This window comes from Capricornis sumatraensis, chromosome 4 (genome assembly GCF_032405125.1).
Source record: "Capricornis sumatraensis isolate serow.1 chromosome 4, serow.2, whole genome shotgun sequence".
NCBI lineage: Eukaryota > Metazoa > Chordata > Mammalia > Artiodactyla > Bovidae > Capricornis > Capricornis sumatraensis.
The window spans coordinates 29,436,009-29,452,091 of NC_091072.1; the positions used below are offsets into that span (position 1 = coordinate 29,436,009).

The 16,083-nt window shown below is 37.9% G+C and overlaps 1 protein-coding gene across 7 annotated transcripts in view; it reads left to right on the forward strand.

Moving 5' to 3' along the window:
• The window catches only part of SORBS2 (sorbin and SH3 domain containing 2), a 212,567-nt gene that overhangs the window by 125,338 nt on the left and 71,146 nt on the right, over positions 1–16,083 (forward strand). For 4 of the 7 annotated variants that reach the window (XM_068970138.1, XM_068970139.1, XM_068970144.1 and 1 more), the window contains exon 1: positions 11,793–11,876. In XM_068970138.1, coding sequence (XP_068826239.1) covers positions 11,853–11,876 — 24 coding nt within the window. In that variant the 5' untranslated portion in view covers positions 11,793–11,852. Of the gene's footprint in view, positions 1–7,145; positions 7,285–10,914; positions 11,088–11,792; positions 11,877–16,083 lie in introns of those variants that run through there. The other 3 variants (XM_068970137.1, XM_068970143.1, XM_068970142.1) reach the window with 1 other exon arrangement.

The window sequence follows — 16,083 nt, forward strand, 5'->3', positions numbered from 1 at the left end:
TTCTTTATTCATTCATCCACTGATGAGGATTTAGACATGTTTCCACATCTTGCCTATTGTGATATACTTTAAGTCTCATTTGCCATGGAATGGCCTTTCACAGCAGTGACCTTTTGTTTTAAATACCCACATTCCATATTCTTGTAAGAAAGTCAGTAAATGCCAAGAGCTATCAGCTACATATCGTAAATCAGCCAAATATATTCTCTATTATAAAGAATCATCCTCCCAAGAAAACAGCAGTCCCAAGAAACAAAAATGCTCTGCTGCTGCTGCTGCTGCTGCTGCTAAGTCGCTTCAGTTATGTCCGACTCTGTGCGACCCCATAGACGGCAGCCCACCAGCCTCCCCCATCCCTGGGATTCTCCAGGCAAGAACACTGGAGTGGGTTGCCATTTCCTTCTCCAATGCATGAAAGTGAAAAGTGAAAGTGAAGTCACTCAGTCGTGTCCAACTCTTAGCAACCCCATGGACTGCAGCCTACCAGACTCCTCCATCCATGGGATTTTCCAGGCAAGAGTACTGGAGTGGGTGCCATTGCCTTCTCTGACAAAAATGCCCTATTGAGAGTAAAAAGGAAACTTTAGTGCTCTAGAAGTTTCATTTATATACTTCTCCTGTTTTTATTAAAGTCTGACCATTAGTGTAAGAAAAAAACTATAGCCTACCATTAGGAATTTTCATTCTCTCCATATTTGATAATATAACACATTGCTTTATAAGCTGCATATGCTATAATTTACCTCCTACACATTTATGTATAGAGAGAACACAAAATGAGGTATGTTACCCTCTGTCACTATGTGAACAGATACCCTGTTGCTAAAAATGTTGCATTGTTCCCAATGTCAGATAAGTGCAAGTCTAAATTAGAAGCTTTGAAAGACAGCAAAATCTACACCTCATACATTTTCTCTGGCATTTTTTACCGCTGTGTCCTTTGCTTCAGGAGAATAAACTTTATGATATATATAATATATAACAAATCTATTATGAAATAAAGTTATCAATCATTTGCCAAAGCTTTATTTCACAACTGCTGATGCACAAATGTTAGGGACTCAGAGGGGACTTTGTCTCAGTGTCATATAGAAGAGGGAGAGAACTCATCTCTGTGGCTCCACGGGGTCAAGATGTAGAATGTGAAGGAAGGCTGATAACGGATAAATGCCAGCAAAGTGAGATGCCAGAAAAGGTAGAGACTACGGATTATACTTTCTGGACCAATCCCATCAACGCCAGCCCCAGTCACTCATGTGTTCTATTAGGTCATGAAAAGACAGAGATACAAAACAATGATGCTTTTCTCCAGTCATCTATCTGCCACCAACTCCGTAGGGGGAAAAAGTCTGCTCTTGTTGAAAACTAGTTTTTCCTACTTCAGAGTAGTTCAGAATGAGAAAATACTTCCCTCCCCTTTTCATACTTTCATCTTCCTCCTCTTACGTTCTCTTCAGGGAAACATTTGTATTGTGATTCTTTCTCCCTCTGTGTCTAAGAGGGTATTTCATTAACGCAGGTATCAGGGTTATGTTCAAGAAGCTCCAGCTAGTCTAAGAGAAAAGTTACAGCTTTATCCCAAGATATTTCAGAGTTTGTGTGTGGGTGCCCAATTGACTGTTGAACTTTTCAGTTTTATCCCTGGAAATTTAACTGTGATATGAGTCAACAAGAGGCATTTTACTGTTATTTACACACACATACACGTGAAAATTGTAAGCATATCAGCTGCTTGAGAGAAATTCAGAAAGTGAGATAGCTCTGTTTTCTGTAGACACTCTCTTTAGAAAAACAATGAATAAGGACCTTTCCTAGATACAATGCTCTACAAACAAACTGATCATATTCCCCATAAGTATGGTGGTTTTAGAGATGATATTCTTCAGCTTTTGACATGTTTCACATCCAAAGAAAATGGGCAAGCCAGTCCCAAGAGGGGTACAATCATTAAATTTTTCTTTTTATTTTAAAGGAAAAAAAAAACTTGCTTTATGCAGATTACTCAAATCTTTTTGAATGATTTAATTAAAAATTTTTATTTAGCATAAACAGAACTAAAGAAATTTACATTATATGAAAATGTCTTAAATGAAACTGCATTGTTATGAGGAATTTCACTGACATTATCCAACCCAAGACTGTTCTATACTGAATTCCATTCAGACTTGTAGCAAAATTCTAACCTATTAGCTTGTAATTATTATAGTTTCATAATGTTACAGTTTTACTTCCATTAAAATCTAAACTTATGATTAAAAACTTACTAGTAAAAAGGGTACAGTCCTTCTAAAACATTTCAAGTTCTGGGTTATTTTAAGGTTTCTATAAGTTAATTATAAAATCTGAAAACTATACAAGTATAAAAGTATCATTTAAAATGAGTGGGGTTTTTTTACTTTATAAATGTTTAATTTTATTTTGGCTTATAATTGATTAACAATGTTGTGTTAGTTTCAGGCACATAGCAAAGCGATTCAGTTATGCACATACATATCTATTCTTTTTCAAATTGAGATGGACATGTACACACTGCTGTATTTAAAACGGATAACCAACAGATACCTACTGTATACACAGGGAACTCTGCTTAATACTATGTAACAACCTAAATGGGAAAAGAAGGTAAAATGAGTGTCTTTAAACAACAACAACAACACAAGCTTACTAGGTAAGAATAGAATAGAGAAATCTGACTTTGATTCAGGGCTGGAGTTTCTTAACCTGTTAAAGATATGCTTTTGAGTATTCATGAACTCCTAAAGTTGACATGAAATTTTATGAATTTGTGCATTTTTCCTGAGAAGGATCAATAGCTCTCAGACTTTCAAGGCATCTATGACCAAGAGATCATTTTATATAGTGGGTTTTTAAAAAATTCTTCAATGAAACATCTGAGGAAAAAATTAATTTTAACTTTTTATGAGATCAGCAGTCTACATGAGATCAACTGTTATGAACATGACAACTGGCCAAGAACCACTTAAATCTTTACCAGGCAAGATTTTTAAGTTTATACAGTTCTGTTTACTGTATTCCCCATCCTTGTATTAATAATAATACTTTGGCTATCTACGTTACAACTGACACCATACCAAACACTCAAAAAGCCTCTATTCTGGAGGTGGGGGTTTCAGAGCAAGGAGTAAGAAAAAATATTTTGGTTCAGAGTTCCATTTACTCATGTTGAGTGAATACATTTATCATCATATTTGACCTGTGTGGTTAGATAACAGAAGGTTAGGACAAATAGTTATCTGTAATGAGCCATCCACTCTCTTCCTTTTACAGACCACCCTTCCCACCATGTTTAGCCTCTTGGGTTGTATAGCCTTGGAGGTATTAAACCTTCTCTTTTGTCTTCAGTTTCTTTCTCCTTTACCTAAGATTTAAAGCCAACAGTAGTTCTAACCAACTAGGATGTACTCTAACATCATCAATGGCTGGTTTTTGTTTTGTTGTTGGTTTTTTTTCCCATTTTCACACAAAGATGCCACTATTTTCACTGCTAGGATACCTTAAAGTTCAATTCCTTTAGCATCTTATAGTGAAATCAAAATAGAGATTCAATGAGTGGAAAGGAAACAAAATTCCCTTTCCACTTAGTTGTGTTTAGTTTGATCAGTCTCTATATCTGTAAATCAGCATAACACGAGGCAAAGTCCTCCCCCATTTATAGCTGGGGGATGCTTTCCAAGAAGGAGGCAGTAGGAGAAAATTGCTATTTTTCTGGTGAAGGGAAACTAATTCTGCCAACTGATGGATAACCAGGTATTAACTTGCTGTCACCAGTACAAAAACTAAAACTTAGGAGAAAAAAATTCCATTATGCCAACACTCTTAAGCCTCTACCCCAAATGAAAGCTGTGTGAAAACTGGTCTTTCTTATTTCCAAAAAGCACTGGATTCATTTTCTGCATGTTTTCATGCTTTTCCTCTACTGTGTGGTTGGCACCTAATCCTTCTAAATATATTTCCTTAAAGTGCTTGCAAATAAATCTGTGCTTTGCCTTCTCTGTCACATTGCAAAAAAAGAGATGTTTTTATTAATTGGATAATCTATCTCTCTTCTCATTATTTTTTCCTCAAACTCAGCTTGGAAACCAGAACTTAACTGCCAATGTGTTGGAGGTAAATGCTTCACAGACAAATCTGATCAGAAGCCTCTGCTCCATGCCCACCTTCTGGGGTACCTCATAACCCTTTTTCACAAGACAGTGGCTCCAGCCCAGCCTCACTTACCCTGCCACCACCTGCTGATTTGGGGTCTTCACACCTGCAAATACCCCCCAACCTTTTCATGCTGTTTTTATAACCCACATCTCCCAGGGCGAGCACTCCTCCTGCTCCTCCAGGGAGTCCTCCTCAGCCACCCCAGATGAACTGCAGATAGCTGACTCCGACACCACTGACCGTTCTGAATTACTTTCCCCAACCTTGGATCAGCAGTCTGCCATGACAGATGGCATCACCTTAACCACCCCTGCTATCATGCATGGAATTACTCCTCTTTCCTTTGCGCCATCATTTTTTACAACAGATCTCCAAAAGCCAAAAGGACCAGTTTCTTGTCTGCCACCTGATTTTGCACCTGAGCATTTTTACTTGCATAGGTGTTGATTTCATCTAAACCAATCCTGTATCATCTATTAGGGAAAATTCCATTAGAGTCATCCTCATAAGCCTATTTTGGGCTGAAAAAGTCAGTTATATTCTCTTAATTCATTTTAGAGTCACTTATGTTAACACTGTGTTGCTCTAGTGAGTTGTATAGTGATGTGCCTTAATAAGAAGGTTTCTCAAAAATTTAGATATCCATATAATATTATGATTAGATTATAAAGTCTAAATCCTGGTAGATAATAGTTTACTTCAGAGACTCATATGAATGTGCCCTGTGTGAGCAGTTCACATCTCCTTATTCATCACATACATGATCACTATATGATGTTAATTCTTGTTGCTTCTTCATTAGCAGCTACCTCTTTTGAACCCATTTGTCCAACAGGAGTAAATAATGTAAATAATCTACACTGCAGGAATTTAGCCCTATGAATTTTTTGGAACCATTTTCCCAAGCCATTCCAGTATAGAAATTTATGAATATGTATTGTTTTATATAGAAATGATTTGTCTTCCATTTAGATTAAATATAAATATTTTCCATACATATTTATGTCATTTACATATGTCTATTTGACAAGCAGCCCCTAATAAATGATTTATGAATGACTGAAGTGCTTCAAAATTTTATGGTGCAGATTTTCAATTATGTATACTGCATATATGCCTGGAAGGGATACATATATCCTCGTGGAGCTAGTTGTAACTGAACTTACCTTTTTTTTTCTTGCAGTGCAATAATAAACGTTTATTGTTTTAGATTCTGAGTTTTAGGTGGCTTGTTAAGCAGCAATAGCTAACTGATACAAAAACCAACACTATATGAACTTACTTTAAATTGCATATACCTTCTCCATGAGACGGCTTTCCTAATAATCACTTCATATAACAATAAAATATATTCTAAGGTTCTAATAGTAGTATTCAATTAGTAAAATCCTAATTGATTTAACATGATGAAAGACTAAATCTATTTTCAGTGTTTATTTTTTCTTAACCCATAGCCATTGTTATTGAAACCATCAATGTAGAAGGAAGGGCAGCTTTCCTAAGTTTAGTTACAAAACATGATAGTTTTTAATTCTCTGACCTTTAATGTTAATTCAAACACATAATAACACTAATATTGAAAATGTATTTCCAAAGATCAACCAAACTGGATTTGGGCCACAAGGCAAAAATATTCTTGAATAATTCATCAAAGGTATATAAGCATTCTGAAGCATTTGGGGAGATCTGTGCATCACACTTATTTGAATGGCCAGTGCTCTAAGTTAGAAGACCCTCAAGACAGAGTTGCTTATAATATGAGAGTAATTTCTGTAACAGCTCAGAGAAGTACTTCATCGTTAAGCACAATCATTGTAATGAAATGTTTACTGACTTTAGACAGATGTGGCACGGCTAGAAAGTAACAAAATTAGATTAATTCTACATGATTTGAAAACATCTGCTTTAAAGTGAGAAATCACGGAAATGTGAAATTAATTGACTACCTATGTTTCAGGCCTGTACAACAGAAGTTTAATTGTTTTAAAATAAGTAGATTAAGTTCACAAATTACGGTTCTTTATCTGTATGCATATGTGTGTTGTGCGTATACTATATTCAGCTGTATTTTAACTAAGTGCTCTTGCTAACATTTTATCTTATTTGCATGCATTATATCATCTGCACAGTGCCCAGCGCTGCATTGTGGACAGACAGGCAAGCTTAATAGCAGTGAGTTCAACCTCTCTGAACTGAGCTGATTCAATTCAATTTTAATATGTATCTACTGAATATCTACTATGCTATTAGCACCAGGTTGCATGTTATACAGGGAAAAAAAAAATACCAATGGGGATATGAAAATACTCAGATAAAAAGCTATCAAAACAACAAATTAGTATTACTATAAAGGGCTAAAAAGTGAAATGAGAGCAGGAAGTAGCCAGAGATTTAACACATCTTTCTGATGCTTTGCGAGGTATTTGATTCTTCCAGAATAGATTGCTTCAGGACATATAAATCCAAACAATTATCCTCCTTCTGTTAGTCACCTTGCCCTGGAGACACTGATTCACAAGAGGATATACATCCATGATTAAACCTGAGAGCCAATCCCTTTCTTCTTGTCAAAGAACATTCATTTCAAATCCCACACGCAGAGCAGTATGACAGTGTTCTGACTACTTAAGTCCTGAGCATAAGAACAGATTCACCCTCGTGTTTATTGTAACTGACTCCTGTGAGATTTTTGGACATCACTGCTGGCAGAGTGCTGTGCCCAGTGGTCAGCTGCTTGCATTCCCTCATCACCTCCTATGGTCTCTGACATAAAAAGAAAGTGATTTTCAAAGTAAAGGAAAATAGAAAAGACACTGAAAAGAACGTGCCATGCCCTTCTCGACATCAGTTTCAAAGTAAATAAACACTTGACAGCTGATTACCATCATGTGAGTGGAAGTCTTTATTGCCATCTAAAGGAGTGTGGTGTATAGGGGAATGTGTGCTTTAACAGGATGTCTTTGCACTTTTCTCAGAGCCAGATAACAGTGAACGGAAACTCTGGAGGCACTGTGAGTCCAATGAGTTACTATCAAAGGCCGTTTTCCCCTTCTGCTTACTCGCTACCAGGCTCACTCAATTCAAGCTTGATCATGCAGCATGGCCGGTCACTTGGTAAGTCATCTGATAGTCATGATTTTCATGACAATTTCAATATAGCAGGTACAAACCACATGAGAAATATATAAAGCATCCAAATAATTTTTGGAAAAGGAAGAAGCAACATGCAACACTCCATTTTTTTAATGATCCCATCCTAGGAGAGGAATTAAAGGCAGAGGATTCAACACTGGAGAAAATAGACACCCAACTATTCCAAGACGATGACTGCATCTATGTGTGTGGAGAGGGCTATTAGATATTTGGGGTGATGGCATAGAAAGAAAGAGATGGCCATTTAGGGAGAAGTGAGTGTACATATACCAGGAGAACATTCCATGAGGGACAAATACCATGTGTTCAAGACAGCCCTTTCTTTCATGGAAAAGCTTTCAATATAGAACTGTTTAGCAATTAAAGCAGCCTAACAAGGGGACAGGCACCTCACAAAGTAGTAAACTGCTGTTGGAACCGAGACCAGAAGACCATCAGACAGGGGTGTGAGTTCCTTTAAATGATTCCAGAATTTTATAGGAAGTTATTTCTAAATCTTTGGGGAATTAAGTCAAAGATAGAGCTCTCCTCCAGAAAAAGAAATGAACGTTAGAACAGCCACATAAATTTTAAGACATAATTTCATGGGGCTAATGAACTCTTTAGAGCCTCCTGGAAAAGAAGCTATGCTATGTAATTCTAGAAACATTTTTATGCAGCAAACTATGTTAGGACAATTTAGAAGATAATGTAATAAGTATTTATGGGCTTTGAAAAGGGTAAAGAAAAAACCCCAAACATTGGGAAACTGACCAAATCAAATCATCATCTGAATTGAAGCTGAAAAAGGTTCCATAATTAGCAACCGGAAGGTCTACAGGACAGCCGGAAACAGGGAACCCAGCGGAGGGCCACATGACCTCAACCTACCTCTCAGAAAAGCAGGAGACCAGTCCTCTGGAAACCACCAAGCAGCAGAGAAAGGAACTAGACAGGGCTCTAACTCCCATGTCTTCACTGACAGTAGACAGTATCTTCTCAGCCCTGAAACTGTATTGAAAGAAAATAAGGGTATTAATTTACCCAGGAACACCAGCCTATGGATTATGCAACTCAAACTTCTGCAGCCAACAAAAGCTCTCTAATTATAAGACTTATATGGAGCCATGAGACTCATTAAGCAGAAGTCTAAATATACTTGCTCCTTCTCTAAGGCTGCTCCTGGGATCATCTGTGAATCTTATAATGATGTCCTTTTAGAGTATAAGAAAGTAGAACGTCTTTGTGCCAAAACACTGTAAGCACTCTGTGGTGTAGTATTATAATAGAAGTCTGACATATTTAGATTCTTTGTGGAGCTATGCATGAGCATACCCACCCTTGCCGTAATATTTTTCCAAATAATTATCAAAATTAGACTCTCCTCTTTGTCTCTCTTAATGAACACAGTTTTGTCCCTCCCACTCCAACAAATAAAATATATAAATACTTGAGAATGGGCAGATTTTTATATTAGAACATATCAATGGGTCAATTTTACATAAAAACTATACTACACAGAAAGAAATTCTGTAGATAAATATTGAACAAATTCTGCCTAGAGGAACTATTCTGCCCTAAAGGAACTTTATAGAGTTGAGGACAAAAAGACTGAAAATGAGAGTTAGTAAACCATATAAAAGCATAATAAAATAAAAGGCTAACATATTGTGTAAGCTATTAGTTCATAGAATCCTAGGAATCACATATTAAGACAGCGTTAACACCGTTTACACTGGGACTTTGCACATACTCAGTGCTCAAAAAATATTTGATAGAAATACTAGCATCATGGTGTCCACTCAAATCCTTTCCATAATTAAATGGAAAATCAGAGGCAAATATGACTTTGCATCTTAATTTGGAGTTGCTTGGGAACGATATTACTTTTATATACAATAGCGCATAAAGCAGTTTTATTCTTAGCCTATTTATCCTTCATCCTGAATTGAAATGGACTGAAAAAGCCTTTCTGTTGCAGACTAAAACATAATCAGAGTATAGAAGTTATAAATGTTACAATGGATTTTAGTTTGAAGAGGACTTATCTTTATCCTTATAATGATGAGTCAAATTTTTAAAATATCTTATGAAGTTCTGCTACAAAACACAGTCATATCTTTTTAGATTTTTTTAAGATCTGCTATATCTGTATCTATACTTATATGTAATCAATGACTGCTACCCTGACATAAAGACTTCCTTATCCATATAGAAAAAAAGACCCAAGTTACATGAGCAACAGACCTGGCAAACCATGGCTGAGAGTCACACTTGGTCAGCAAAATTTTGAAATTTACTGTAGAAAAACAGAAAGTCATATCATCAATTGTACTAAATAAATGATAATAATGTATAAATACCTATATACTATAAGTGGAATAAATAGTACACCTATGTCCTCTTTGTTTCTTACAAAAGTACACCAAAAGTTAACAAAGATGGCTTGAAAATAAGAATGTGATAAATCTTAGCCAAACTGTATGCTTATGGCGACTTTCACATCCCAGGGGTGGGAAGTCATGGTTTTTGCTTCTTTAAAGTAAAAACAAAGCTATTATGGCCATCATAGAGTCTTAGATAAAAATAATACTAATAGCTTATGATCATTTCTTTACCCATATGCCTTATCATCCAAGTATATGTTTGGATGTGAAGATTTTCTGATGTGATTAGGAAGTCATCATCACTGGACCCACCAGGAAAATCTTAAAAGCACTTTCTTACCACATTGGTGGCTACACAGCCACATGGTCTTTCAACAAATACTATTCTTCCCTTAACCCCTGTCACTGAATGATGAAGATCTTGTTTTCAGAGGTCCAAGCAGTATATACCTACATGTTAACAAAGAGTGGCTCAAATTTAAGATAAATGAGTTAAAAGAAATAGTGATGGAAATACACTCTATATTTATTTATAAATATAATATGGGGCTTCCCTGGTAGCTCAGTTAGTAAAGAATTGCCTATAATGCAGGAGACCTCAGCTCTATTCCTGGGTCAGGAAGATCCCCTGGAAAAGGGATAGGGTATCCACTCCAGAATTCTTGGGCTTCCCTGGTGGCTCAGATGCTAATGAATCTGCCTGCAAAGCAGGAAACCTGGGTTCGATCCCTGGGTTCAGAAGATTCCCCTGGAGGAATGCATGGCAACCTACTCTAGTATTCTTGCCTGAAGAATCCTCATGGACAGAGGAGCCTGGTTCAATATATACCTACATGTTAACAATGAGTGACTCAAATTTAAGATAAATGAGCTAAAAGATATACTGATGCAAATACACTCTATATTTATTTATAAATGTAGTATTACATGTGTGTTATTCGCTCAGTCATGCCCGACTCTTTGCAAGCCCATGGACTAGGATTTTCCAGGCAAGAATAGTGTAGTGGGTTGTCATTCCCTTCTCCAGGGGATTTTCCCAACCCAGGGATCAAACCTGGGCCTCCTGCATTACAGGCAGATTCTTTACTGTCTGAGCCAGCAGGGAAGCCCATAGTATTACATATTTGCATAATTAATCACATATAACTGTATGTGTAGGCATGAATATGAGGCTTCATTAATCTGATACCCTGTGCATCAAATATATTTCACACCTTCTCTGCAGATTCCTCGGAGGCATACCCCCAGCATGCCCAGTCTCTGGATGGCAGCATGGGCAGCTCGATACCACTGTACAGGTCCTCTGAGGAGGAGAAGAGAGTGACAGTCATCAAGGCGCCCCACTACCCAGGGATCGGGCCGGTGGATGAATCCGGAATCCCCACGGCAATCAGAACGGTAGGAAATGCCAGCGCCCGCTTTGCTCCGGGGCTGTGCAAATCTCCACAAAGGATGGATTGTCGATGGCTTTGTGCATTCCTACACTCTTATATAATGAGGATTGCCCTCTGTGCCATCTGAGTTCTCATGAATATTATGCTGTGTGTGGCAGAGAAAAGGAACTGTCCATTGAAGATAATGACCCAATCTGTTTATTTCAATTAAAAAAGCAGGAAAATTGTGATTCTGTGAGATGATAGAACTAAGCTTTGTTTGCCTTCACCTTTTACCAAGGAGTGTTAGGGCAACAGAGAGAGAAGAGAGAAGGGAGAATTAAATGTGAATTCTTTGGCTGCACTGAATTCCCACGTGCACAGAGAATAAGCCAGTGATTTGTGTCTGGAGATGGATGTGCCTTACCGCCAGGAGATTGGGAGCCCTGGATTGGGAGTTGAGAAGCCTGATGATTGGAGGGAAGGGAGTTTATGTCAGAGAAAGGAAAAGCTGTCCGAGGAAAATACACAGCACATTTGAGTGTCCCTGCTCGGCTGTGCCTGCCGAGAGCTCTCCGGGGCGATCAGTGGAAGTGTTTGGGTTGGTTTTTTTTTTTTTCCCTCCAGTCTGTAAACTCTCCCAGACCATTGCTCAGTGTGTCAGGGCAGCCCCTTCTGGCAAAGTTCAGCAGCGTCAGAGTCCGAGCTCGGGCAGGCAGCTGCTTGCAGAGCCAGTCCACTTGGAGAGGAGGTTTGTGCTAGCCTGCGGGGAAGAAGACAGGGCGCCAGGATGAGAGCCGCAGCACCTCTGCAGGTGAAACTGGGGGGGCGGGGAGGCACTGCAGGGCCAACTGCATACACAGGGTCCGCATACCTGGCTGGGAGGTTGCGGAGGGCTACTGGTTTGGAATGCAAACCTGCAGGGCCAAAGATGAGAGTGCAGAGAGGAAAAGACGAGGCATTAGATCAGAAAAAGAGATCGGGGGCAATTGGAATCTGCTTAAAAAGAACGAGAGAGTGGGGGTGGGTGGGATTCTTCTCTCCTTGAATTTGCATTTGTTACATGGATCCCACGATCTGAGAGAAGAGTTAAAAACTGATTATTCCAAGCATCTGTATTAGAAAGGGAAGCCAGAAGGTAAGTCTGTAGAGTCATTGCTAGGGCTTTAGACTCATGAGATTCAGGGAATGTTGAACGTGGCTAATTATAAAGACCTAAAAACAATCTATGTTGGCACTAATGGTTGTCATATTTAAGTGACAGGAAAAGTTTGTGATCGGGACTAACATTTTTAATCTTAACAGTGACTGCATGTTTCTGGTGGTGGCGCTCCCTTGAATGTTTCTTTTTTAAGATTTCTGACCCCAGATGCTTTAATTAGATTTTTTTTTTCCTAATAGAGTAGGGATACAGTGTCAGACAGGTACAGTGTCACTGGTTTTGTTAAATTGACCCTTGAAACATAACAGTTACACAAATTAGAGATTCCTGATTCTGCGTAGTTATAGACTCTCTTATTTTATCTGAGACCTCTAGGTGTGTTTTTAAGTCAGTACACTGCAAAGTTAGAACTGTTTTTATCCTTTAGATATAATCTCCTTAAATAACAAGGCCTTGCTTTTCACATTTTAAAAGGAAAAAACTGAGATGTTAGAGATGGTTAATGAAAAATCAAAAAATATTAAATTTTTTATATTTTGTTTTATCTACTGCCAAATGAAAAGCATGTTTAGATGTGCATAAACAAATGCATATACTAGACATTCAATGCAAGCTTCCCTTCTATAAAACAGAAAATAAAATATAAGCAACTCAGAAGTTCCTTATAAGGAACCAGCATTTTTATGTACAGCCAGGCTCCTCTGTAGACATTTCAAGGTTTACAAAAAAGGTACAGGTCTGAAGACTCATTCACATTTCTTATTTGTCAGCCCCGCACAGCACATCCCCAAGTATAGCTGTGTTTATAAATGTGGAGTCAAGCCATCTCGGAGCCACAGCAGGCCAAGAATCTCCAAGGCTGTTTTCCATTCTCATCTGCATAGAAGCAATGATTATCTGACTTACATTACTTCACGTGGGCTTTCCACTCAGGGTGCACACCAAAGGCAGTGCTGTGTCAATGTACCATTTTATAGTCTCATGGTCTCAGTTAGACATTTTAGACTGTAGGCTCATTTTAGACATATTCTAGATGTTGTGGTGCTGCTGCTGCTGCTAAGTCGCTTCAGTCGTGTCCGACTCTGTGTGAGCCCATAGACAGCAGCCCACCAGGCTCCCCCGTCTCTGGGATTCTCCAGGCAAGGACACTGGAGGGGGTAGCCATTGCCTTCTCCGAGGTGTTGTGCTAGGTCTCTGTATATACATTGTTTCTCTCAATTTCCATAGACCAAGGACACAGAATTTTGTAAAGTCACCTAGAAGCTCTAGAAAGCCAAGAGGTAAACAAACGCACCTTTGAGCTATTTGCAGGAAGGGGAGCAGCTCCCCAGACTGCCCTCTCTCATGTGACCTGGGACGTCTATGCCAGCCTTTTACTGCCATCCTTAACAACAACAAAACCCGCTGGGGTCCAGCTCCCACAAGACTGTGTAATTAAGGCCAACTAGTTAAGTGAAATACAAGATTCTTTTCTTCTACCTCAAATATAACACCGGTAGAGCCTTTTCAAAGCTGGAAAGGCAAAAACAGAACAGAACAATGAACACTGGTGGGTAGAAAATACATGTCTTTCCCCTTTTTGGAAATCTCTGCCTGATAAATCAATGTAGAGTTCTGATGTTTTGTAAACTACAGGAATGTAAATTTTCAGGTTTATTCAGCCAAGTTAGAGAAAACAACCAAAGAGTGATTTACTAATAGCTACGATCCATGCAAAACCATTTTGAAGAACACATAAGACAGTAAACTTTCTCAAATTCAAGTAGACTTCTGTTTACTTAATCTCACTATTTGCCATAACAACCTACATGAGGACATATATAAAAGGAACTTTAAATGCTTAGAGGACTTCTTTGAGAAAGAGATGGAGAGGTTAAGTGTTCCCATTTACCAGGTTCATAGTTCTCTTTGTCAACCAACTTGGGCATTTCCTGGCATCTCGGTGCTCACCATATAAAGCTAGCAGATGGCACAACGAAGATCCTGCCTGATATGTGCCCTCCAGCAAGTGAAGGGAAAAAAAATCCTGTCTGTCAGGATACCTTGCCATATACAGTGATATAACTCACTTATTCAGCTTCCCCGTTGCCATCGGTGGTGTTCAGGTATGGCTGGGAAACATGTTTACACAGTGTTATGTTTTATTTCTTATTGCTAAAGACTACAAAGGAATCAAAGCTTAATTTTAAAAAAAAGAAACCCATCTTTTATGAAACTAAATGTCCCTTAAAAAATACAAGTTCAGCTACTTTGTTTAAACCAGCAAATAACAGCTAGACTTTGCTTTATCACTACCTCCCCTACCAGCTTCCACCATTTGAGTATAAATCCACCCAATATTTCCACTGTAAAAAGAGCCTAAAATGAATGAAGAAGCGATTTCCAACAAAGTCAGGTAGCCCTTGATGGTACTCTGTATTTGTCGGGATTATCAGAATCAGATATTCTTAGCAAAAGAAATTTAGATATATGACAAACTCTCAGTTTCCAGAAGAAAAACACAATGACCACACTGGAGAGAAGAATCAGGATACAAAATGTACACCAAAGCTCAGTGTAACAAACACATGACTACTTTTATGGCTGTCCTAACAGAATATTTTATATGAAGAGAACTATCTAAAAAAATGGTATATTTAGTTACTATATACAGAACAGTCATGTTTCTTACCAGAACAGCCCTGGAAAAGCTGAGGTGAACAGTTTGCCAAGCAAAATCTTGATTATGATTATAAGGCATATGTACCCATTTACAGGTATACTATTAGGCAGACTTCCATCCAAAAACCTGGGTCATTCATTTTTTTATTCTGTAAATATTTGAGGTTTTCTACTGATATGACTTATGTAACATTTCTTATATTCTAGCCACTGTTTTAGATCTTTTTGCATACACTGTCTCTTTCATTTTCCATAACAATTCTATGATGTGGATATAATTATTTCATCTTAGAGAAAACTGAGGCTCTAAAAGGTTACCTCACTTGCCCAAATTCACATTGCTGGGAAATATTAAACAGTAATTAAAGGAACCAAGAATTGAATCTAGGTTGATCTGACATTAATCTTAGCTTTCCACTGTAGCCTACTGTTTATATTATGTCAAAAGCAGAGTGGATAAGAAGCTTCTGCTTTTAAGGAACTTACAGTTTAGCACAGCAAGTACTGCCAACATTTTATTATTATGTTAAAGGAGTTTTGAAGCAATAGCTAAATTTTTGGACTCGCTCCAGGACACTAACTTATTTACTATATTCAGTATTTTATTAACTTAGACTAGTAAATATCAAATTTTTATTTCTCTAATTCTAAGCCAATGATCAGAATACAGTTTGCATCCAAAATATTGCCTAGTTAATTTTAAAAATAATGTATTGAATAGTATACTAACAAGTTTTTATGGATAATGATAATTATCACCAAAAGGAGTAAAACAAAAAACTATAACTACAAACTATAATTACAAAACTATAGCTTTGATTCAACTTGTTGTTGTTCAGTCACTAAGTTGGGTCCAACTCTTTGTAACCCCATGAAATGCAGCACACCAGGCTTCCCTGTCCTTCACTGTCTCTCAGAATTTTCTCAGCTTAGCTAATTTTATATAAATAAGCTTGCAAAAATATCAACTACCCCGGGTTGGGCACAGCTGTGATCTGGAAAAAAAAACCATAGCATATAATATTCCAGCTCATCCTAAACTCAAACAAGGGGTAATATGTTTACAAACTGTGGGTCAGTTCAGTTCAGTCGCTCAGTCATGTCCAACTCTTTGCAACCCCATGAACTGCAGCATGCCAGGCCTCCCTGTCCATCACCAACTCCCGGAGTCCACCCAAACCCATGTCCATTGAGTCGG